The 25,397-nt window shown below is 50.1% G+C and overlaps 1 protein-coding gene across 3 annotated transcripts; it reads left to right on the plus strand.

Moving 5' to 3' along the window:
* Positions 1 to 1,800: 1,800 nt before the first annotated feature.
* SYNGR1 (synaptogyrin 1) lies at positions 1,801 to 20,806 on the plus strand. Of its 3 annotated transcripts, none has more exons than XM_082280717.1 (4): positions 1,801 to 2,019; positions 12,657 to 12,894; positions 13,741 to 13,886; positions 16,525 to 20,806. In XM_082280717.1, the coding sequence occupies exons 1-4, from the start codon at positions 1,921 to 1,923 to the stop codon at positions 16,675 to 16,677; spliced, it is 636 nt and encodes a 211-aa protein (XP_082136843.1). In that variant the 5' UTR covers positions 1,801 to 1,920; the 3' UTR covers positions 16,678 to 20,806. The 3 variants fall into 3 exon arrangements, with proteins under 3 accessions (XP_082136843.1, XP_082136844.1, XP_082136842.1); XM_082280718.1 differs by having other exon boundaries at positions 15,220 to 16,602; XM_082280716.1 differs by having other exon boundaries at positions 1,802 to 2,019; positions 16,459 to 20,806.
* Positions 20,807 to 25,397: the final 4,591 nt, after the last annotated feature.

Consider the following 25,397-nt stretch of genomic DNA (forward strand, 5'->3'; position numbering starts at 1 on the left):
TTCAATTCTGTTAATACAGATTATCGGGGACTCTGCAGCAGACAGCAGACTGCTGGTATGCAGCCACTCTGCACAAAAAGCATGGGCCAAGCAGCTGGAACTGCCCCCAGGGCTGGAAGGCTTCTCCCCACACATCCCTTCGTCCCCAAAATCTGGACTCCCCACGTTCACAAAGGGCCTTTTCCCACCCCCTCCCAGGGACACAGTGCAGGTAGGGTGGTGGATGTTGGAAATGAGAGCCCAAGGCTTTGCTGCAATGTGTTTTTGAGGCTCACCGGGCTTCTCTGTCCAGGGGGAGGCATCTGGTGAGGGAACCAGCCTCTGGGATATTGGGTTGCACCCAAGGGCCCAGCCTTACCCCTCTATGGGGGCCTCTGTTGGGTAGCATCACAGAATGACAGAATTGCTAGGGCTGGAAGGGACCTCAGGAGATCACCTAGTCCTTTGGCACGGATACCTAGAGCAGGTGACACAGGAAAGGATCCAGGTGGGTTTTGAATGTCTCCAGAGAGGGAGGCTCCATGACCTCCCTGGGCAGCCTGTTCCAGTGCTCTGCCACCTTGAATGTGTGAAAAACGAGGTTCACTCTCCTGTTAGAATTTAAAGAGTTTAATATAAAGACAATAAGAGACACATAAAATAAAGCAAAGGGATAACGGCCGGGTGCCTTGGTGCTCTGCCAAGAGCACACCTGATGCTCGAGGTGAGTCCTTTTTATACCATTTTTACTGTCTGTTCTTTATTCATATTAAAACTTTTCCAGGAATCGATCTGCATGGCCACTCCTTGGTTCCGCCTTTTTAGAGCATGCGTAGTCTTCTGCCTTGTGGTTTTATTTCTTTTGATTCTTGGGGTTGGGCCCGCTAGGTAAGAGTCGATGGTAGGGTGGATCTCTTAATTCTCCAGACAGTCAGGGCTGATTGCAGCTTTGGGCCTCTTTGTCCCCCGGGCAGAGCGGTGATAGCGGCTCTCGGACCCTCCCGGCCGCCCGTTCTCCGGGCAGAGCAGCCTTTGGGCCCTTTTGTTCTCTGGACAAAGTGTTGATCAGCAGCTCCTTGGGCCTCATCCTCTGCTCCCTTGGAGGTTATCTTACTTGCTCACACTTGCTAACATTCTTGCTAAAACGAGAGAAAACTACATCCACACAGCAAAAAGCATTTCTAACATTATATAATATCTACTTTAATACTTTGCGAGAAGCCAATATTATAATATATGTTTATAACAAATGTAAAGTTCTTCCTCATGTTGAAGTGAAACTTCTTGTGTTTTAAAAGCTTATGGCCATTGCTCTGCTGGGCACCACTGAAAAGCGTCTGGCACCATCCACCCACCTTTGAGGTATTTGTATGCAATAATGAGATCCCCTCTCAGTCTTGTCTTCTCTAGACTAAGCAGGCCCAGCTCCCGCAGTCTCTCCCTCCAATACATGCTCCAGACCCCAAATCATCTTTGAGGTCTCTGCGGGACCCTCTCCGGTAGCTCCTTGTGTACAGGGGAGCCCAGGACTGGACACAGCCCCAGATGCGGCCTCACTAGGGCCGACCAGGGCGTGTGGGCAGGCGGGGGGCTGGCCCTGCTGGGCCCTACAGAAGCCAGGAGCGGCATGGCCCCCATCCCTCTCCCAGCATGGGCTGCCCTCTGGGGCGGGCTGCCTTTGTACGGGGAGGTGTTCCCAGCCCCGCAGTGCCCGCACCCTCCAGCCCCACGGCCCCTGCCCGCTCGGCCCCGCATTTGTCCTCGCCAGGTGCCGCGGCGGGGCGGGGGGGAGGGGTGGGTGCGCGCTCCCGGCGCGGCGCGTCCCCGTGGGCGGGCGCGCGCGGCTCGTCGCCGCCGGGCTGCCAGGCACGGCTCGGCTCGGCGCGGCTCGGCGCAGCCCGGCGAGCCCCCCGCCTGCCTCCCGCCCACCCCCGCGCCGCCATGGACGGGGGCGCCTTCGGAGCGGGGAAAGCCGGCGGCGCCTTCGACCCGCAGGCCTTCATCCGGCAACCGCAGACCATCCTGCGGTTCGTCTCCTGGGTAAGGCCCCGCCGCCCCCGGGGGCGGCACCGACACCGGCACCGGCACCGGGGCGGGGGGCGACCCGCCGGGCTGCGGGGGGCGCGGGGCTCCCTCCGGGGCGGGCGGCCGGCACCGGTCCCGACCCTGACCTTCCTGCACACCTGCACACACACACACACACACACACATATATATAAACTCATTACGCTGTATGTTACATACCGTATGTTATTATATGTTGTTATCATCATATGCTGTTATGTATTACATATTTAGTATTATATGCTTTATATATGCATGTGTATGCGCATGTATCGACATATATAATATGCATGTGTCCGTCAATATGCCCTCCACACAGCCTAGATCTGTACACACACAGATATGTACGTATATGCTTCCATAGCATTTATGGCTGTATCTCTGTTATGTACGTATGCAGGTATGTTTGGAAATAGGGATCTGTCTCTGGGTTTATATATCTCTGTATGTATAAATCTCCGTGTATATCCACATGTATGTGTGCACACAGATGTACAGCTGTATGTACATATATCTGCGTGTGTGGATATAGGCCCATATGGGGTGAGAGCAGGCTGGTTTGGGGTTTCTTCCATGGGGAGGAAAAGGGTGAGTCAGGTTGTACCGTGACCCTGTCTCCATCTCAGGTGTGGGTTGTCTTCTCACTCTTCCACGCCAGTGCGTTTATGGTGGGTGCAGGGAGGCAGCAGGATGTGGGGTCACAGGGGGAACCCGGGAGGGGGGATGCTGCAGTCCTGGAATTGCTTCCCTGTGGGTCAGAGGGAGCTGGGCTCAGGCCATGCTGGGGTGAGTTGAAGCGGCTGTAGGGGCTGGATGTCGGTCTCTGTTTCACCCTTATCCTCTCAGCCCCCCAACCTGCTTTCCCTGTAATGTTTTTGTCTCTGTAATTCGTGGGGAAGGGGGCAGGGGGAAAGAGGCGCCTAACGGGGGTGTCATGGGAAGGTCTCTCCCTCTTCCCGCGACGCTGATCCCATGGCTGCCCATGGGGCTGGCGCGTTTGTGCAAGAAGGTCATTGGGATTAAGGGAGCGAGAGCTGCAGCAGCGAGCTGGCGGGGGAGAGATTGAGGTCTCAGCCGGGAGCGGAGAAGGGAGGGCAGGGAGAGGGAGCAGGGGAGACACATGCGCATGGGAGCTGGGAGGCAAAGCGGCAGGCTGGCTTTGGGAAAGTAAAATAAAAGCAGTGCCAGGTGGAAACAAGGAGGGAAAGGGAAGGTGGCCTGGCTTGCCGGTGGTGGTGGGGAGGCAGCCCTTGTCTTCCCAGCCGGGTGGGTGCGTGACGTCCCCTCTGGGTGATTCGGAGGGTGGCTGGAGAGCCCCAGGACAGCTGAGGACTTGATTAATGCAGGCATTCTGTCTGTCTGTCCATCTGCCTGAGCTTGTTTACAGTACAGCACATCACGCTGGGAGCGGGTTAGCTGTGCCGGGGCTGCTGCTGGGCGCCATGCGAGGGGGTACGCGTGCCCCTCACCCCTGGGAGGCTGGAGTGGAGCCAGCCTGTGTGCCCAGGGATGATGGACGTGATGTGACCTACAAAAGCTCTCCCGTTGCTAATCTCTGTGGCAGAATTTCATCTTTCTCTAGCTGCCTCTCAGTCTGGTGTTTTTTTTCCCCTTCATCCAAGCACTGCAGGATTTTGGCTTCCCAGAGGCACCAGGTGAGGGAGAGAGAACAAGAAATACGTTTGTTTTTTAATTAGGCACCTAATCTGCTCCAGAGTATCTCAGGCAGTGTTGGCTTGCTTGCTGAGCTCATTTGTGCGCCCTGCAAGGTCCCTCCTGGCAAGAAGCACTTGCTGGAGAGTGGCATCTCCTTGGGACCCCACGCTATTTCTCCCTGCCCATCTGACCTTGAAAGAGGACAGGATGGGATTTATCCCAGGCACTTCACTTGGCCCTGGAAATTAAAGTCCTTTTGCCGAAGCTGGAGGTGCTCCAGGTCAGCAGTTCAACACGGGAGGGTAGCATGGATGTTGTGGTGCAAGGCTATGCCTTCTTCTCCTCTTTTTCCACTGGCTTGGTCTTGTCTGTCCTCCTGAGCATCTCTCCTTTAACAAAACTGGGGAATCAAAAGCTCACCCCAAATATTTAGTTGTAGTTTTGGTCATTTCTTTAAACTTGATATCAAGAGGGGTCCTTGTGGGCTGTGAAATCCTCTCTCAGGCTGTCACAAGTACCAGAGTCTTTATGGCCCCTTCCATAAATTGATTGAACTTTGCTGAAAAAAGACTAGTTTGTGGTTTTCTTCCCTTCTCACTTCCTCTGAGAGAGGGTTCCATGGTTCCAGTGGTCAGAGGCTTTCCACTGTAAATCTGTCTGCTATCCGTTTACTTTTGTGATCTTTTGCCCTTCAGTTTAAATGATGCTTTTCCATCCCTGGTGTTTTCCCCGTGGTATTTATAAACTGTGATTGCATCCATACTTAGACTTTCTAGTGCCAGGCTCTGTGAGCCAAGCTCTTCTGGTGGCCAAGGGCTTTCCCTCCTCGTGGTCTCTCAGAGAGTCTTTCCTTTCACACGCTCTTGCACGCACACTGAAAGTATTCTGCCTGCCATATCCTGAGATCTCATTTGCCTTTATCCTGCTCATGGCATGAATGGTCCATTGTCTCCCCAGGGCAAGCTGGAGGCTCCTTTTGGCCTGTTTCATGTGATGAGCTTTCACTGAGAGCAGAAATTCTCATGATCGCTTCCTCAGGCAGTGACTTTGTGCTCGGGTCATGCTGCCTTTTAGCAGACTTCATGATGGCACAGAGGTGCATATGGCTTTCCACCAACAGGCACCAAAACTGGCTCCTGCCCAGGGAGTTTGCAGCCCAACTGAGGTGGCGGCAAATCTCCGAGGAGAACTGCAGGATCAGGAACAGATGGGTGACCGAAGATTATTTATGTTGCTCCTTGCTGAAGAGGAGATAGGATAAATTTGACAAGGAAAATGCTAAACTATGGAAAATGTTTAGCAATTCTGGAACATCTGCCTACCAGGACTGTGCTGCAAGGCAGCTCAGGTTTCGTGGGTGCTTTGGAGGTCAGCAGGTGTAGCAGAGTGAGTGTCTCCCTACAGAAAGGTTGCCTGGTTGCCTGGTGTGTGTGCTGGTGATCAGTGGTGGCCCTGTGGGGTGCCCATGCCAGGTTTGGATGTTTAGATGACCCAGGAGCTGGAGTTATTGGTGCTACAGCTGGAGCTAGTGGAGCTGGGTGACCCACACCGAGCTGGGGCTGCACAACTTCAGGATTGTTCTTGAAATAAAGCAGGCAAGTGTGAGCACATCCCTAGCTATTCCCATTGTGCCCTGACCCACAGGGCAGTGCAGCAGAGCTCTCCACAGCCAGTGCAGGGGAGCTGGGTGGCTCCTCTGCAACCCACAGGCGTTGGACGTAACTCTGGCGCCGTAAATAAGTAAAATGCTAATTGAAACAGGTTGTTCCAGGTGCTCCTGTCTGCTTGGAAACCTGCTTGCTGGAGAAACTGAAGTGCTGCTCGATGTAAAAGCCTAACAAGGCAAAAGTAACACTGTTTTTGGAAGCAGGCCCAGCTTGCTTGGATGTGGGCTTAAGTAAGAGTATTTCCAACCAGAGCTGCACAGACAAAGCAGCCCATTAAAACTTGTCACATAGATTGAGGTGCCAAGTCCCCCTCCGACACCAAGGTCACTGCCTCTCCGAAGGGAGGTTTGGTGAGGAGAGGTGCTTCATCTCCTTTTCCATCACCTGCTACTGTTGCCACCATGTCCTCTGGCTGATGGGAGTATCCAGAACATTTGAGCTGGTACAAGAATCGCTGTCTCCTGCGATTTACATCCCAAGCAGCTCCAGCTGAGCAGACAAGGCAGGTGAAGGACAGGTGAACCACATTCCTGGCTTCCCCATGACAGGCTGGCACCTGAAAGCTGGAGGATGGGAACTAGCTACAGCATGGCAGAGAGCCCCATCTCCTGCCTTGCCAGCAGGTCCCTGGCTTGCCACACTCACGCTTGGCTTACACCACCACTTGTCTCTTCCCAAGGACACACAGTGTGGACTTGTAATGGCAATTAAACTGAGCCTTAGAGCCTGGAGACCTTGTTAGTCTAAAACCAGCTGCAACTGGGCTCCCACCTTCTTTCTATCTCAAGTTAGTTTAGCTGAGACATTCCCCATGTTCCTGGCCCATAGCTCATGCTTTCTGCCTGTGCTCCTGCACCCCGGTTTTGCTGCAGCCACCACGCTCGCTGGCTGCGTGCTTGCGAGGTACCTTGGTGCAGATGAGAGAAATGCAGCTGTTCAAAGCACGTGCTGTCAGTCAAGCCCAAGGGACAGTTCTTCGTGGGATGCCCTTGCCTCGGTCAGCTTCAAAAGGGTTTTTGGGGGTTTGCTGTCGCAGGGATTGGGAAAGGCTGTGTCAGAAGATGAACAACAGATATGCACAGTTGCACAGTGATTCAGGTTGGATACAGCAGGTTGTGTTGTTTCCAGCATAGCATTTCCAGGAAGGATCTTGGAGCAGAAACAAATCTCTCATTAATGACATTTCCAGATTAAAATCTGAGAAGTAGCACAAAGACCAAAGACAGTCAGAAACACGAGCAAGAAGTAAGACAACCATACCTAATCTGCTGTTTCAAAACATGAGAGGCATACAGGGGAGAAGCAGAGACTGGCCCCTTGCAGCACCTGCATGGTGATGGGACATGGCTAATGCAAATATTTGTGGCAAAACAAGGCAGCAGAGAGGACTCACGTGGCTGCAAGATGAACAGTCACTGCATGTGGTAAGGGGTGCAGTTCTCGTCCTATGCCGCCACAGCCAAGCCAAGGAAGGGGAGATATGTTGCTAGAAAGAAAACTGAACTCTTCCTCTTGGAAAAAGATGCAACTTTTGGGTGATCACTTTGCTGACCAGTGCCATAGCAATGTAGGGACCATCTAAAAGGCACAGAAGAACCTGGATACCACCATGGATGTGTGACTGTGGAGGGTTGCCACCAGTAGTGGTGGGACAGAAGATGCTGTTTAACCACAGGAAGTGTGTGAAATCTGAGCACAGGTCTGGTGGGAGGCAGAAGGGTTAATGGCCAGGCAGTCAGCTGCCAAACCATGTGTGAAAAAGAAGCTGGCTGGCCAGCAAAAGCATGTCCCAGATCCCATGGTAGGAATTAGGGATTTGGAGCCTTTCTCCCTTCAGTCACCTGCTCCGGCTCAGCCCTGGCTGAGGAGCTGGTGCCATGTGGCTGATGGCCAGGGAGGGTGAGCTGGGAGGGAGATGCTGGCATACCCGTGCTCTTCCCCTGTCCCATGTTCAGGGAAATGGGGTCCAGAGAGACTGGCCCCCTCCAGCACCTGCACAAGGCTCAGACACTGTCGAGACTGTGGGCAGGAGCTGTTTGCTGTCTGCGTGGTGCTGGCTGGGGGGAATAAATAGAGCCCGCCTGTTTCCAAGCTGCCAGTCCCATGCATCTCAAAAGCTGCATATGTTTTCTTCAAAATGAACTAAATACAAGTAGATTTAATGACAATAATAATAATATTCCATGTCTGTGCAACACACTCCAAAGCTTTTCAGAGACTCCATTTGCAAGTGGCTGAATGAAAATGAAAGCCAGATCATCTCTGCCAGTTTATCATTTGCACCATCTCCTGCTCTTGCTTTTTTTTAAACAGATTTATTCTTGGTCATTACCAGATCAGACTCAAAAGAGGTTATGGCTTTGTTCTGCCTGAGGGGGATTTGATTTGAAGTCCCATGAGGAAAATTATGTCATCAAACTATTTCCTCTCTATAACGGAATAAAAAAGGGGGTGTGTGAGAGGGAGAGGCAGCACGCAGTGCGACAGAGGCTGTGACTGGAGGGCATTGCAGCGAGCCCAAGCAGGCAGCTCGGCAGAAACCCTCTTCAGCCTCGTCCCCACCACAGCCATCATGGGGATCTTGGGGGTGAGGTCAGGAAGGCAGCGTGACAAAGTCCTGGGATGAGGTGCAGGAAAATCCTAGTGCACTGCCAGAGGCTGGCTGTGCTTTGTGTCCATCACATGATGCTCAGGAGCATCTGATGCATAGCTGGGGATGGGCAGCATGGTGGAAAGTGCCTCACATGATGCTCAGGAGGTTTTGCCTGGCTTTCTGCAGGGCTGAGCCTACGGTGGGGAGGGACTGGAGAACCTCTCTTCTCATGTCTCACCTTTGCCTTTAGCAAAATCAGATCACCCAGTTTACCAAGAGGAAAAGAAAAAGGTATATAATTCTGCAGGATGCAGAATTTTGCCTGTTTTGCACTTCTCTCACTGTGATGAGCCCTTATATGCTTGTAATGGCCAGCATGAGCCCCTTGAGAAACGAGGAGAGGAAGACTCTAGGATTCTCTCTCTCCTCCCCGCAGTGCTAAGCATTAAGTTCATTTTGCTGCGTCTTTTGGCACATTGCTCTGCCTGTGTCAGCTTTGCAATGCACCTGGCTCTGGGCTGCACTTGGTGTCTTTGAAGCTCTTGGATGAAAACAGGAATCGAGGAAAATGATTGCAACAACCAATGTGGATGGACATGGTGTTTAGGAGCAGTGAAGTGGAGCAAAGCCGGGTCCCAGCAGCAGGGCTGAGTTGCTCACATCTTTTCCAAGTGCTCTTTTCGTCCCTTTTTTGAGTGTAGCCAAATATATCACTGCTTATTAAATGTGTACCTCCAGACAGGCTGCACACCTGCCCAACTGATGTTGCTCTTGGAGGCTTAAAGAAACCTCTCAACCTAAAAATCTATTTACTTCAGGTCTGTTAACTGCCTGAAGCAGCCTTGCTGAAGAAATGAGGCAGCTCAAGTGCACAAAGCTGGGGATGGCTGCCTGGTTTTTGTTAACCAAGCATCAGAAAGTGGCCAGTGATCTCCCTCTGCAGAGTGGAAGGATGGGCTGCATTTGGGAGCCTCGGGAGGCCTCCTGTTAGCCTGTGGACAAGTCCCTTGCCTGCATCTCACTGCTCAGTCAGGAGAAGACTTCTGCCATCTTCTCCTTGCCTCCTCTTTGCAGCTGGATGTGTATTTTGGGCCACTTTACCAGTGGCCGTAGGCAAGGCTTTGTGCAGCGAGTGCCAAATGGGGGGAGAAGACACAAGCAGCAGTAGCACAGAGCAGTAAGAGGCCTGTGCCAGTGCTGCTGGTCACTGGCATTTCTTTAGAAGTGCTGCAGATGTGATGGGAACAGGAACATAAACACTTCATCCTTGAAAACTTGGTGCTTTGTTTATAATCTAGGCAGTCATTCATACTGCACCTGCTGCTTGGATCATCTTTGCAGGGCATGGATTGTGAAATCAAGGAAATAAAATATATTTGCTCTTTCTAAGATGACTTGCCACGTCAGTGAGCTTCCACCCAGCTGCTCCCTTACCAACAAGGAATAGCTGCCATGGACAAAGTGTGCAACAGTTTCTATTAAAGGCTGCAAGACCTAAGCTCTCGTAACTATGATTTTTTTTTTTATAAAATTGTTTGTCACAACAGTTTCTGGGTACGGACATCATGGGAATAAAACAGGCGATGTTGCCTGTCAGCAACAGCAGCAGCAATTACCTCTTTTGCTGTCCAGCTCTGCCTGGAATCTCTGGTTTGAGCCTGCCCATTCTTGCCCAGTCAGTGTAATCCAGCCCAGCTCAAGGCTTCTGTGCACAGTGGGTCCTCACAGCGTTTTGCTGTGCCATCAGGGTGGTGACAAGCTGGCAAAGGGAGCACACCCTCTCTCTGCCCTCTCTGCAGTGCCAGGGAGTGGAGCATGGATCAGAACTGATGCCAATGGTGAGGAAAACACAGAGAGCAGGAGACATCTTAAGCTACTATGCTTTGGTCCATAGAAAGCTTTCCTAAGGACAAAGAGTACTTTGGGATGGCTGTTTCAGGAGAGAGAAGATAAGCATCCACAGTGTCTTATTCTGCTCACAAGTGAGAACACGCTTAGTGGAATCTCCCCAAAAAACTCCTAAGATCATCTGAATTCAGATGCTTGCCTTGGGCACCTCCAGGCTGTGAAACAGGTTTCTCTTTGTAGGAGAGAAGTCTGGCATCTTGGCTGACTGCAGATGGAGAAAGGAAGTTAGGAATGCCTCCTCTGCTTGAAAATAAGGGAGAGGGAGATGTCTAGTCTTGTGACTCTGAGCTGTGCCTTTATGATGAGCCAGCATTAAAAGGTATGGAAGAGCAAATGCAAAAAGAAATTACTCTGTCCAGCCCAGCAGCAAACCCAAAGCTAAGAGCAGAGAGAAGATGTGTATCAGGATATATCTCCACAGCTATGTCTCTGGGGATAGACCATTACAGAAGTTCATTCATCCCGAATGAGTAAGCAGAGACTCACAATACAGCTCGTTGCAAGGCTTTATCTGACTCAGGGAATCAACATTTCACCAGTTTTGAGTCCTAAACCAAAACTGAACACTAGACTATGCCACTGCGGAGGCTGTTCCTCATCTTCCAAAGAGAAGATAAGCTTTCTGTCTAATGCTGCAGAAAACAGTGCACCCACTTTGAAAGCTCAATATATGGAGGTTGGTACTTCAGGTGTCAGCATCAGTGCTGGTCACAGCCTCACATTGGGATGTCACTTCAGGAGTCTGTCCGCTCTTCCTCAGGTCAGAGGAACAGGGTGTTATTGCCAATGACCCTAGGCAGACCTGTCAGCCCAGCCTGTTGTGAAGGTGTGTGAGACATCCCACTGAAAGAACCTGGCTGTAATTGTCTGCAATTTTGCTGCTTTCCAAACCATTCAGGCTGAAATTTTGAGGACTAAATCTTTGTTTCTAGCAGACAAGATTCTTACTTAATTTTCATGGGCAATTTCTGCAAAATACGATCAACCTTGATTTGCAAGAAGAAGGAGGACAAATAGGTTATTTTACTTCTAAACTTAAAACTCTCTTGTGATTTTCAGAGAACCCATGCAGTTCCTACGCTTAGGAACACCAGCTTCCAGCTTTTTTTACTTTGTTCTGGTGTGATACACCCAATTTCAGCAATCCAAGTGTGACCCAATTATGAGTCTTGAGGTGCAAAAATAATACTGGTGTCAGTGGATATTTGTTAGAGTTTGGCAGGTGAAATGTAGTTGGTGTTGAGTATCTGCCCAATGGCTTTTGGGGGGGCTGTGAGTAAGGTTTTTTCTCTGGTTCTTGATGCCACAGGCCAAGCAGCAGAGGTCTGTGCTGTGCATCTTGGGTATCCAACCCCACTGACGATACGGGTGGTGTATTGGGTTGGCATTAATCAATAATTTTCCTGCACTCATAAAGCTGCTTCTCTGCTTTCTGGTTTGTCTTCTGGTGCTTGGTTGGGTTAAGTGGTACTGGGGTCCTGACCAGGCAAACATTCAGACCTAGCTCCACTTCCGGCAGGAGACTTGGCCTCCTCGTCTTCTTGTGTGCCTGCTTCTCTTTGGGGATAGGGTGGTGGTTCCAAGGGTGCCAGGTCTTGTTGTGCAGACATCTTCCAGGCTGGCAGAGTACCCTGGTGATGTCCTAGTGCACTTCATATGTAATTTCATCCCATACTTGAGGTCCCATTCCCATTTCCCTGAGGATCTTGCAGGCAGCATCCAGTCAGCTGTTCCTACTGAAGGTCTTCAGATGCCCTGCAAAGAAAAATCTGTACATGCTGCCTTACTATTCCCTTCTTTCTTCTGTGGGGAAGGGGAAGCTGTTTATTTGAGAGGCAAGGTGCAGGACTAGGGCTGCTGTAAATAGCTCTCTGCTTTGGTGAACCTGCTGTGTCAAAGAGGGACAGCCTTGTGGCAGGCGACAAAGGCTAAGCTCATGAGCAAAGATTAGACCAGCAACTGCGGATTAAGGCATTTCTACCTGGACTCATCCTTGACTCTGCCTGATTTAAAATAACATGCAGCGGCAGTGGTGGTGACAGGTAGGGAAGACTCACAGTGGCCCTGACAAGTGGACCTGGAGTAGGGATGTTTGGCCCCTAAAATCTGTTGGGAAAGTTGGAGGGTGTTGGCATGGACAGAGTGTTGGTGAGTGGACAGAAGGATGGGTGGTGTCATGGAGTGGGCTGATGGAGAACCGGTGGACAGAGGTGTGTGATGTGGGGAAATGGGGAGGATGGAAGCCCAGCAGAATGGAGCTGCAGAGCAAGCAGGGCTGTGGATTGTGGGAGGGTGGATGGGGAAAAGAGCGTAGTAGCTTGCTAGATAAAATCAGTGATGCATAGTAGGAACAATTAATCTCTTGGAGGGGAAGGAGTGAGTAGGAGAATAAGTGCAGACTACGAGGATTTCCACTACTTGAAGCCATTGTATACAGGCACCTGCACCAAAACCATATCCCAATTTACACTCCATGTCACCTCCCTGTGTGTTTGTGGGAAGCCACCCTTACTCCAGACTGCAACTGCTTTGCATCGCTTTAGGTCAGATGGATAAAAAGGTTCAATCTAAAAATGTCCTATTTTAAATTAATCCTCAGAAATAAAATGAGACCACGTTCCCAGTAAATTCTCTGTGGCTACAACCCAGGCAAGGCAGCAGGGCAGGAGCTCAGCAGAGCAGAGAGGTGCTGGCAGAGGGTGTCTGTCCCCTGCAGAGCTCTGCTCCTTTGTGCTGGTCCAGGGAGATAGGGCTTGCCCTGACGTGTCTCCGGCCTTGCTCCCCACCAGGTGTTCTCCATCGTGGTGTTCGGCTCCATTGTCAATGAAGGGTATGTGAACCGCGTGGATGAGGTAGAAGAGCACTGCATTTTCAACCGCAATCACAATGCCTGCAACTATGGCATTACCGTGGGTGTCCTCGCCTTCCTCAGCTGCCTTCTTTACCTGGCTCTGGATGCCTACTTCCCGCAGATCAGCAGCGTCAAGGACCGCAAGAAGGCAGTGCTCTCGGACATCGGCGTCTCGGGTGAGCTTCCTGGCTCTTTGGCCCTCGTGGCTTGTTCCAGCCGTTTGGGCAAACTGCTCAATGTCAGGTGCTCCCCGAAGTATGTCAAAGGGGCCAGGAGTGGAGTGAGGGCAGGATCAGGTGAAGCACCTGAATTTGCTAAGGACTTTGGGCTTGCAAGTTCTCTCACAGTTAGCCCCTTTCCTAGCAGTCCTATGTACAGCTGACAGGAGAAGGGGAAGGATTGTGCCCTGTTTTGCTGCTGCTTTGGAATGCCCATTTCCCTCACTACCAGGTGTCTGCCTGTGCCTGGCAGAGAGGGTGAGTACCTCCTACCTTCACCTATTTCCTGGGGGCACAGCATGTTAGTGATCCTTTCCTTGATGTGAGTCCCTGAGCTGTTCTGTCCTGAGCACAAGGTGGTCTCTGTGTAACTGCAAACCAGCTGCTTCCCACTCTTTTGCAGCTCCCGTGGAAGGAATTGCTCTTTGCTTGTCCTTGCAGGACAGGATTGTGAAGCAATGGCTGTTTCATAGAGCCCAGATGATTGCTTTAGTACTGGAAGCCCTTCAGGCTCCCTCCCAAGGCCAAATGCAAGTCCTGTGATCAATCCAAACACAAGCAAATGAACTCTCCTGAGGTTCTTTCTGCAGACACCTCTTGGTCACCTTGACAATTTGCTGTCAGGGAGCCTGCCAGCACACTTGGGCTCAGATGGCTGACCGGTCAGTTTTGCCCAGTCTGCAACATAGTGCTGGGTCTCAGAGGGTTGAAATTTCCAGAGGAATGTAATATGTATATGTTATGCTCACACATAATCTTGTTCTTTGTCCTTCCCTTTGGCATGACGGCGGTGGTCCATCCCAGCCTTTTGGGCATTCCTCTGGTTCGTTGGCTTCTGCTTTCTGACCAACCAGTGGCAAGCTTCAAAACCAGAAGACAACCCACTGAATGAGGGAGGGGATGCAGCCCGAGCAGCCATCACGTTCTCATTTTTCTCCATCTTTACCTGGGTGAGTACAGTAGCCATGACGTTGGATCAAATGTCCTCTGTATTGTATTATCGTGTGGGGAATGAAAGGTGACTGGCTAAGAGTGATTCCCTCTGGGATCTCAGGTCACATGGCTTCTGAGAAGCAAAAGCAGGAGAGGAGGTGGCTGGGAAGTAAACTTGGGAAACGGAACTCAAAAACTTACGTGGAAGAAGGTTTTGGAGCACTAATAAGCACAATGGGAGAGTCCCATATCCCAGTAAGGAGTGTTTTCAACAGACCTTTAATATGGCCTTGCACAAGCCAGCTCCCCAACCATCACTGTCTTAGAATCATACAATAATTTGAGTTGGAAGGGTCTTTTACAGGCCATCTAGTCCAACCCTCCTGCAAAGAGCAGGGACATCTCCAACTAGATCAGGTGGCTCAGAGCTCAGTTCAATCTGACTTTGAATGTTTCCAGGGATGGGGCATCCACCACCTCTCTGGACAACCTGTTACTGTTTTCTCTGTGTGTCAGAGGACTTCAACAGCACTTTCACCTTACAGACACTAAGCCGAGAAGGGAGCTGCAGGCCAGGGGTTGCACCCGTCTCCCTCCCACCTTTGCTCCCATCATTCAAGATGCCATCATTGTTCTTCTGGACTCTGTCTGCACCCACCACTGGAGTGCCACCTCACTGCCTTTTAGGAAGGTGATGGTGCTGTCTTAAGACTGCCCTTTCTCCAGCAGTTCCTTATTGCTAGTTTCCTGGAAAAGCTGTTGTGTGCAATATAAATATCCCTGATGACTTCCTCCTGCCTCTGAAAGCACCAAGCACAAGTGATTTTTTTCTGAAGTGACAGGACAGTGCCAAGCAGGAAAGCATTTTAACCCTGTCTCTATGCATAAGCCCTTGTGGCTTTATCTTCTCCTCTTCCTGCAGGCCCTGATGTTGGGCAGGGGCCAGATAGGAAAGGTGTTGTAAGACCATGGAGCTGTCAGAGAGGAGGGGGTCTGCAAAGGGTTGTGCTCTCAGCACCCTCGCCATGGTGACACCGGGCAGGATCAAAGGACAGCAATGTGTGTGTTCCCTTCGTCAGCTGTGTCCTGCACTCGAGTGCTGCCGACAGCCCCTTGCAAGCTCCAGCCGAAAGTCTGACAATCCGGAGCAAGGCTTTTGCAAGGGGTCCCTCAGGACACTTTTGGAGGTGCCATCACCTGCAGTGATCCTCTCCCATGCACAGGCTTGCAAGTGGCTAAACAGGAATTCTCTTCACCTGGTTCCTTGGGGTTTGTTTTTATTTCAGTCAAACACTCTGGTTTGCTCTACCTTACTGATTCTCCTTCCCACTCCCCTCTCTCTTCTCACAGGGCTTCCTCGTATTTCTGGCTTTCCGGAGACTCAGAGACATTAATTTTCAGGAGGAATACAATACTCTGTTCCCTAACTCCCCATCCTTGCTGCCTTAGTGACCCTTGCTGATGGGAGAATTTGGGGGAAGGAGTGGAGGGATGCAGCTGGAGGAGGTCACTGAGCAGAGCTGGTTCCAATGCCCTGACTATGAGTGTGTGGTCACTGCAGGGCATGGGATGGGAAGATATGGGCCAATGAATTGGAGTGGGGTTGTCCACTGAATGAGGAATCTCTCTCTGGAGAGTTGGAACTGGCAGTTTCTTCTCCTCTTCTGCTCCCTTCTCTCCCTCACCCATACCCTAACTAATGATGTGTAACACCACTGTGCCTTTTTTTGATGACTGCTCAGACCTAATACTTCAGCCAGGAGATGCCCTCTGCCCCCACCATTTTATCTCTTCCATTTCTTCCCAGACCTCATTCCCCAAAAACCTCTCCCCCATCACCTGCTAGACTGCTCACCTCTCTCAGGGATGCTCTGGGACAACAAGCCATGCCTGCTGAACCCTGTGCCCAGGCTCTCCCAGTCCACCAAAAGGTGCCCTGCCTGCAGTGCTTGAGGCAGGAGACAGCAGTTTGCTTGCTAACTGTCCCCTGGTCTGGGAAGCAGCTGCCTTGCTTCCTGCTGCTCCTTCCTAAGGTCTGTGCTGCACCTTGCGGATGTTGACTGGTGAAGGGGTTTCAGGGGGTGACCTCTACCTCAGTACTTGTTAAATCCTGCTCTCCTTACTGGCCTTTACAAGCCAGATCAGCAGCCCAGCAGCCAAGCCCTCTGGTGTTGCCGAGGCAGATTGCCTTCCCACAGCTGGGAGGGGCTGACTGGGATAACCATGTGCCAGCTGAGCCTCCGTGACCCGTGTGATGTTGGTGAAACCCCACCGGCAGACAGGAGGTGCCCTGAACATCCCAGAGAGAGCAGGGAGCCTTGGTAGGCTGCACACAGCCAGCTGGACTTGCAGCCTTCCCTGCCCAGTCCTCCTCTGTCCTTGTGGGCTCATGCTTTCTGTGGGACCGTGTGGACTTCCGTGCTTGTGGGGCGTTTCACCGGCGATCTGCCAGGCGGGCCTCACACACTAATCCGTAACCACTACTAATCCCACTTTTGTTTGTTTCTCTTTTTCGGTACGTTCCCCCTCTTTTTCCTCTTCCCTCCCCTCTCTGCTTCCCATGTCTTCCCTTCACCTCCTCCCTTAAAGGTGGGCCAGGCATTCCTGGCGTATCAGCGTTTCCAGCTGGGTGCCGATTCGGCCCTCTTCTCCCAGGACTACATGGACCCAAGCCAGGACTCCGGCATGCCTTATGCTCCCTACACGAACGAGGAGGATGCTACAGATGCGGTGGGGACGTACCAGCAGCCCCCTCCAGCAGACGCTTTCGACACCGAGACACAGGGGTACCAAACGCAAAACTACTGAGCCACTGATGCCCCTTTCCCTTCCCCTTTCCCTTCTGCCCCCGTTCCCACTGCCGGCAGAAAGCCGAGGCACAAACAAGACACGTGCATAGTGGTACAAGAGGTGGCTCTCAGCTATGCTCCAGCCTTCTGGGTCATCTGTTTTTATTTATTGTTTTTAAAAAAGGAAAAAAAAAAAAAAGGAAAAAAGGTTTCCCCATCACCTCTTCCTTCTCCTCTCCCACCTGCCAGAACCAAATTTTTCCAAAATCTGCATTTTGATAGAAAGGTCCCCCCTTTCCTCCTCTCCCTCCTGCCTTGCTGCAGAGGGCAGAGTCTGTCTTGTGGACAGGAGAGGAGCTATGGCACCAGCAGGGCAGGGGAAAGGGTGTTGGAGGCAGATGGAAGAAATGAGAGGGACCGGGGCCCTTCCTGGAAGAGGTTGTATCGCTGAAGGTTGGAGTAGATGTGGGAGCATCCAAATAGTTCTGGAGCACCTGGTGGCTCAGGGAGGGGAATGGTGTTGGAGTCAGCATACAAGAGTGTGAGGAGGGGCCTGGAGGACAAAAGGAATGGCATCCTCCATGTAAAGACAGGGGGGCTTTTCCCTGCCACATGCTAGCGAGGGAGGGATGCTTTATTTTTAGAGGGTTTGGGAGAAGTGGTATGGGGAGGGGGGGAGCACAAGGAGAGAAAATGGGAAGGGAAAAAGAAAGATTTGCAGGTACAATCAGAAATCACAGGCACACCTGTAGGTTACAGCAAGAGACTGAGCAGAGCAGAGGGGTAGTGCCCTGAGATTCACTCCTTCCTCAGCCCCCTTGGATTGAGGTGGAGGTGATTTCCCTTGCCTGTACGTCCTGCTAGTCACTGCTCTTCTCAGACCAGTGGTTGATGAGGCAGGAGGGGAGCCATGCCCAGTCTCTGGGCCCAGATAGACTGCCTGTGGGAGGAAGGATGGAGGAGGTGGGCTTCTAGAGAGCCCTGAGGGCCTTCAACCCCAGGTGGGCTGGTTTGAGGGGGAGAGGAGAGCTTTGTCATTTCACCCGGGGGGGGAGGAGAAGAAAGACAGTTTTGCTCCTCAGGTCCTGCTGAACCTTCCTCTGTTCCTCTGTTCCTTTTACAATAGTGCAAAGCCTCTTGCTGACACCATCTTTGTAGCATAGAGGAATGGAGCAGGACCCCACTTAGAAAGAAATGCTGCTGGGGTGGTCAGCATGTGTCTGGCTCTTGCACAGGGGTGCAGCCAAGCTGGGAAGGGTCCCTGCATGGCTGAGCTTTGCCTCCCACTCAGATAGGGAGCAGGTCTTGGTGTGCAACGAATTGGTTGGGGCCAGACTGAGTTGTCTGAAAACTGGTCTTTCTGTACTTGGCATAGGCCATACCTTAGTGCTCTTCTGCAGCATCTCAGATCCTGGCTGACTTTAAAGCCTCGCCTAGGTGGCAGCACTGACTCTTAGATAGAGCTCGTATGGGTATCATTCCACACTCCTCATGATTTTGCTCCAAGTAAAGACACAGCTGTGGAAGCTCACTCTCTGTTCCAGGTTAGAAGTTAGGTCTGTGCGTGAAGACAGATTCCCAGATTTCCCTTGAATGGAAATAATTCAGCAATAGCTACCTAGACAATTATCCTGGGCACAGACATCTCTAAGAGCACAAGAAGCAGGGTTTATCTTGCAGCAGTGAGGAGCTCCATCCCCCAGGCAGCCACCCTGTTTGATGCAACTGTCCCAGTAGCAGAGATGAGGAGCACATCCAAAACCTGTAGGTGCCCACACTGCACATGCAGCCTATTCCTCATAGCACCCTTAGGAGTGGGGAGAATGGGACACAGATCTGGCCTGTGGCTGTGTGAACATCTCATCTGGAGGGCACCAAGGTTACCAGTCCTTCCCTCCTCCCAGTGGCCCACAAAGATAGGGAAGGGGTAGAAACTATAGAGCAGCAGGCTCCCAGAGGGAAGTGGAGCAGTGTTCTCCACTGTATACAGGCACTGTTTCTCCCCGTTCCTACCAGCACATTTGTGCTCCTGGTGTCTGTCCCATGGCTTGTCCTCCCCAGGCTTGCCTCGCCTTGCTGGTGGTTACCCACTGGTGAGGATGGGAGCGAGGGATCAGGTAGCCCTAGGGGCACAGCAGGAACAACTGGGCACAGGCACACATCCCTTGCTCTGTGGCTATGAGTGAATGCAATACTGTAAATAGGAGGGGTGCTTTTTGGAAGGAAGCCCCTCAACCTTCATTTTCTGTGGGTTCAGCCTAATATTTAGGCTTGGGACGGGTTTAGTTTATTGAGAGAGGTTTGTTGTGACTGGATGTGGGGGGAGCACCCTCCTGTCTGTCTCCCACTAGGGGAGAAGGACGAATGAATGATGAGGTGGAGGAGGAGAGAAATTAGTTGTACTCACCCAGACTCATCTGTGTCATCCTTCATGCTTTCATTTGGGGTGTGGGGAGGGAACTGAGAGGAGGAGGAGGCTATAAATAACCGCCCCTTAGCACAAAAATGTGTTGTACCTTTTGGGAGGTCCCTCCTCTGTGAGTGACCAGGCACATAAGGAGAGGTACAGACAGTATGTGGGGGACGTACCTGGGCTCTGTTTTGGGGTGTGGTGCAGGAGCATCTTGCATGCCCCTTCTCCCATCAGAGTTACATAGGTGGCTAAACACTATTTGGGGCTGACTAAATGAGCAGGCTTTCCTTTATCCTCTTCAGCTTGCTTCCCTCGTGACCAGCTGATGGGCTCAGGTAGGCTTGAGGCAGGAATGAACCTCCCCCTCAGAACCAGCACTTCAGTGAGACGTGAGCCAGGTGGCTTCATCTTGGGTTACTTCTTGGTTGTTCTCCTTACTTTGTGTCATAAGAAAAGCATTGATGTGACAGGGGACACTACAACAGTAGATACTTGGACAACTTCTTGCTTTTGCTCATGGGAGAAGACTTGCTCTGCTTGGGTTCACGTGCTTTCAGCCTTTGCAGTGGAGGGTTGGTGGTGACAGACCTGGGAGTGGGACTCTGCTTGTTTGCAGGTAGCCATTTAAAATGCAAAATGCAATTTCCAGTGGCATTTGGCTGGTTCTGCAGCTGATGAGACATACAGACCTACCCAAAGGGCTTGTTATCTTATCTTAGGTGCTTCTGATAAGGTGCTGCCTATTTCTGGTGATCATAGGCATGACCTGAGCAGCTGACTGGAACATGTCCCTTTTGCATTCTAAGTGTGGGTGAGATCAGCCCCACTCTAGAGATTAGGAGATCAGAGGGAAGGCTGTATAAGTGAAATGATAAGGCGGCTTTCTTCCCCCTCTGCCATTTGTTCAGATTACAGAGGATTATGCATCCCCTGTTGGGAGCAATGGCCCCTTGATGTCTTCTTATCTTACAAAGCCCCCAAATAAAGGACTGTTCTGTGGAAGCAGAGGCTGTGAAGGGCAAAGAGATGATGAAACCTTGCCCCAGTTCTGTCTGTGGATTCAGCCTCCTGGTGTGTCCCCATCCCTGGCTCACCCATATCCCCACCACCCTGTTCATCACCTCATCACACACCCTTCCTCTCTGCATTATTCCTGGCAGTTCCCTCAGGGGAGGAGGTGTCTTTGTCCCTGTACCCTTGCAAGCACTTGGGAGGACCCAGGAAGGCAGCATTGCAGGGTGGTTCCCACAGGAGTCTCAGCTCCCATCCCCAGAGCAGGTACAAGGTAAGGAGCCCAGTGAGGCCACCTCACGCAGCAAGTTCAAACCATCCATCCAGACAACTCCCTGCTGCCTGTGTGGCATTTGTAACACCACCTGGGCTGCCCTGCCCCTTGCCCTGCCACATTACTGCCTGTGTATAGTATATATATTATATATATATATTTAAAAAGATGTATAATATAAAGCTATACATATATACGTATATACGATGACTCATGGATGGCCTGCCGCATACAGGATCCTCTGAGTGGTCTTGTCTAAGCCCGAGTGTCCCTTCACCCCTCCTCCCCCTGCCCCTGTCCGTTCCGAAATTCAACTACAGCGAACCCCGCCACCTCGGCACCTGTGTTTACAATGTCCTATATATTTGTGGTTAACAAAGTGAAGGTGGTAACTACTGGTGTCTCAATAAAGTTATGACATTCAAAATAACCATACTATATGGAAAAAAAAAAATGGTCTGGCTTTTCTTCTTTGGGGAGGGATGGTTTTTTTAGTTTGGTTTGCTACAAGAGCATTGGCTCCTGTGCTTCTGCATGGCCGAGCTGGCAAGTTTAGTGACAATCAGTGGCTTGAATGGAGGAAAGAAACCTAAGGAACTGCCCTTACTGAGATGTTTCAGTGGAAGCTAATGGTTACTTGTTTCACTTGGCCTAAGTTTCAAATCACACACCATCAAGTGTCTCTCACCTAATCAGTGGGAAAACCTGAGGAACCTGACATGCCATGTTAGAAGTGGACTCTCACTGTGAAAAGGATGTGGCAATAGGAGGTGTGGATGGGGGACTTATAAGAATATAGGATACAAACCTACATGAAAATTAACACCTGTATTTCCACACCCAGGGAAGCAGATCTGTTTAGTCTTTTGATGTGTCTTTATTCATCTATGCGTGATCATTGCTCGGGTGTCTGGTGTACTGCAGGTTTTCAAAACATAATCAGACCCTGGGAAATGAGCTCTCAGGGCACTGCCCACAGTGGGTGTCAGTGATTGGTAGCCCACCACTAAAAAGGATCTTGTTTCAACAGGCTTTGCAATAAAAATTAAATTCAAAATCCCATCCTGTGCTGATGCTTAGCTAAAGCTTCCTTCTCGTTCCCTTTTAATGAGTTGGTCACCCAAATACCTGAGTATCACATTTCCCAACCCTTGTGAGGTTTGAGGACAGTAAGCAGAAGCACATGATGGTGAACAGGCTCTAGCCATTCCTCCAAACTGTCTCCGCTCTTGGGGACACTACCGAGCACACACTGCAGCTGCGCATCAGATTATATGCAAAAGTGTTGGTGGACCAACCCATCTGTTTCATGATTAATCTTTGTTTGGACAAAGACCCTTCCTACAGTCACAGCTTTTGGGGTGGATGTGTTGTGGAGATACTGAGCCCACGGAAAGGCAAATGTCTGTGTTGGCAACAAGTAGAGTTAAAAACTGGTGAGACAAAATGTTGCCAAAAGCAAGCATTTCAGATGAATAGGACTCCAACATTACTAGTTTGTTTGTGTTTTCTAATAATTTGAAATCTCTTTAATTTTGCTTTCTGGTATTTCACATGCTTATGAGTCATGTTTTGAAGCTTCTCCCTGCAGCCATGACATCTAGAAACAATTCTGTTACAAAGTTGTTTTCTTTTTTTATTTTAAAGTTCACATAATCCCAGGACTCAGATGAAAATTTGTTTAGTGTATCAAGGAATTCAATAAAATTATACGAAACAACCCATTTCCCTCCCTCAAAAATCCATATGGCCTCAAATTGTACAAACTCTGTTTTGCAGCCGTATTTGACTTTCTCTTGGGGGGATCAGCACACCTTCATCATTCTCCCTTTCTCTGGCAGTAGGTCTGCACATTGGCTCTCCAGCTCTCAGAGGGTGCTGGGGGAAAGAATCTGTTGTTTCCAGCTTTCCTTCCTTAATACTTGTTCTTTCTATTGCCCCATCTTATTTCTCTGCCCTTCCAGCATGCCTCAAAACAGTGGCCTGCGAAGAGGAGCATTAGGGCACCTGTACCTGTGGGAAGCATCAGGCTGAGGTTGGTAAAGGTAGATGAGGTGACCTCGGGGTGGAGCTGTGTGAGGCCTCACAACGCCACCCCCCACCACCCCTTTCTGCTTGCCGTAGGAGGAGAGCAAGTGTGGAAAGCTGGCTCTGTCAGAGAGACCCTTCCTTTTTTCCATGTCACCTCCTGCAAGCTTTGCCAAAAATCACTGCTTTCCTTTCCAGCCCCAGCCTCCTTTATCATCAAAACAGAAAAAAAATCCCCCTAAACATATCTCACACGTGATCAGTAGAAACGAAATGATGTGATGGCTTCTGCCAGCAATCCGGTAAATGCTTCCCGGTTTCTGAGCACCTGCAAGAGCACTGTGCCGGGGCTGCCCCAAGCTCCCTGCTCTCCATGGCACGTTGCTCAGTCATGCTGTTCATCTTTCATCCAGCAGCCAAGTAGTGACCATGCTTCTTCCTTTCCTGCAGAGAAAGCTTTGATAAAAACAGGAAGGCAGCAGTACAGCTTGGCACCAGGAATACTGTGTGCACAATCCCTAGCACTGGGGACAGAGAAAATGGGAGAATAATTAAAAAAACAGAGAGAGGGAGGAACCAGAAATATGGGAGTTTAACATGAGAGGGGGAGCTGTATATCTGGTAACCAGTGAATCATATAATTCATTTACTTGTGCATGGATGGTGAGGTTCAGTGACCAATATCCTTCATTTCTGGGGAGATCTTGGCTGCATGGAAATACACATGGCATTTTCTGACAGGATTTGCAAAAAGTAAGAAGCATAAATGAAGATTAAAATAAGCTTGATCAATACAGCCAACAGAAACTTGGTGCTGTATTTAATCTTCCAAGTGCTGCATAAAGCTTTTGGTGAGCAGACGTTCATGGAGCAGCTCACCAGCTCCTGTAACACTTTTGTTTGGAGGACTGTGAATTGCTGGACAAACATGCATTTAATGCTGCAAATGGCCTCGTTTGCTAAATCCGACTATTCACTTTTTTTCCAGATGAAGTAATTAATTGACTCACTCAAGGTTAGGGCAGAAGCTCAGTGACAGAACCACAGGAGTATCCAGGCAGAATCTGGCACAAGAATTTTCACCAAGAAAAAAATGCTTTGCACCAGGTCTGTGTTCCAGCATAACCTGGCAGAAAAAAAAATAAACCCAAATGACAAAGATTAGTGACTACAAGCTGAAGCCAGATATTTAAATTAGGAACAGGGCACATTTTTAACTGCAAGAGGTGACAAGCCATTGTACAAACAAGGAAAGTGGCAGATTTTCTATCTTGTATCTTTAGGAAAGTTGTTTTGCTCTCTCACTGACTTCACATTCTGCCTTATCGCACTCTCACACAGACTCTACTCTTGTTAGTCTCAAAAGGACTCACTTATGGATAGAAAAAGACAGAAATGACTCCTGAATTCCCAGTCCTGCAATGCAATGCATGCTGACAGTCTCTGGGCACACCCAAAGCCTTGCTGATTTCAGTGTTGCTCTGAGCAAGGACAGAGTCTGACTGTGCTCATCAAGGTGCGTGACTGCAGCCTTCAATGGCATTAAATAACCATAAGCTGCTGCTGCAATGCTGAAGAAGTGTCATCCTGTTTTAAAGCAAAGACACTTGCCTGTAGCTTTTTCATGACACGGACAATGCTGTGCTATGCGTTTTTCTGCAGCACCAGGAATTCTTCTTTTGATACTGGCAAGAAAACAAACCTTTGTCAGTACTAAATCTGTCCATCCTACTTCTAATACAGACTTCATACCTGTTCCTATAATTATTTGTACCTATTTACAGCTTTACCCACAGGAATACTCTGAATGACATCACTGAGACCAAGCTTATACAGAAGCCTAAACCTGAGGAAACTTGTTTGTAGACCCAGGTTCTAAATTTAGCATTTTCTTCTATCTTTGCACAATATAAGCTTTAAAAAATGAAATTCTGCCTGTGTACCTAACACTGCTTGAATGTCTGTATATTTGTGAGCCTCGCATGAAGGGGAAGGATCTGTAATCTTTGTATATTTTGGAGATGTAACAAAACAATAGACAAAGGATTTACAGGAAAGGAAGCTGGAATCATCTGGCAGAAACCCCTGCAGCAAAAGGCATCATTCCACAGAATGAGGTTAATTAACTGGCAATTATTTCTGAAGTGCATCTGAATCAAATATATCTGCCACAAAGATGTCATTATAAGCGTATCAAGCCACAGCTGGAAGTCAAGACTATTTGACACTCCCACCCTCACCATGACTGCACTGCTACCCATGACTGAAACTGCACGTCTCTCATGTTGGAGCTCCTGCAGCCACAATACACACAAGGGAAGCACACAGGGCTCTTCCCCAAGCTGCCGCTGCCACAGCCTGACTGCTGGCCATCACTCACATTAAGATACGCCATTCAGGCTCCTGGAGGGCTCTTCTGCTGACTTATAATATTGAGAAAGCAATGAGATTGAATCTTTTGTCTTCCCTCCTCCCCCAGCTGAGCTGATACAGTGGAAACAGCCTATGTCTGCCGAGAAAAGATCTTAAACAAGAGCAAAATCAGTGATCTCCTGATTTTGCTCAGGCAGGCACACAAGTGATTTTACTGTTGTGCCTGACTCGAGACTACCAAAAACTGCTCCAAACTGCAGTGAGTATTGAGAACCACTTGTCAGTTGTTCTAGACACCTTCCCACTGCTTCCCTGGAGGGCATGGTCCAACTACATCCTTGTTACGGCCTGCAAAAGAGAGAGGGAAAGGGCAGGAGACAAGACTCCAAGCTGAGACACGTGGATGCCAGGGGTGTGGTGTCTATGGAACAGGATGCAGCTGAGAGCTGGTACCTGGGCTGAGTCTTCCCTAGAGGTTGCTTGGAACATGATGCACTGCTAAGAAAACCTTTTCAACCAGGGCTCTCTGGCACTCAGGGTGACCCCATTTCATGGGATCCAGGATTCACAGTACCAATTGCACCTCAAGTACTGTGTTCCGTTTTGGGCCCCTCACTTTAAAAAGGACAGTGAGATGCTG

Source organism: Coloeus monedula (assembly GCF_965178545.1).
Source record: "Coloeus monedula genome assembly, chromosome: 4".
Lineage (NCBI taxonomy): Eukaryota > Metazoa > Chordata > Aves > Passeriformes > Corvidae > Coloeus > Coloeus monedula.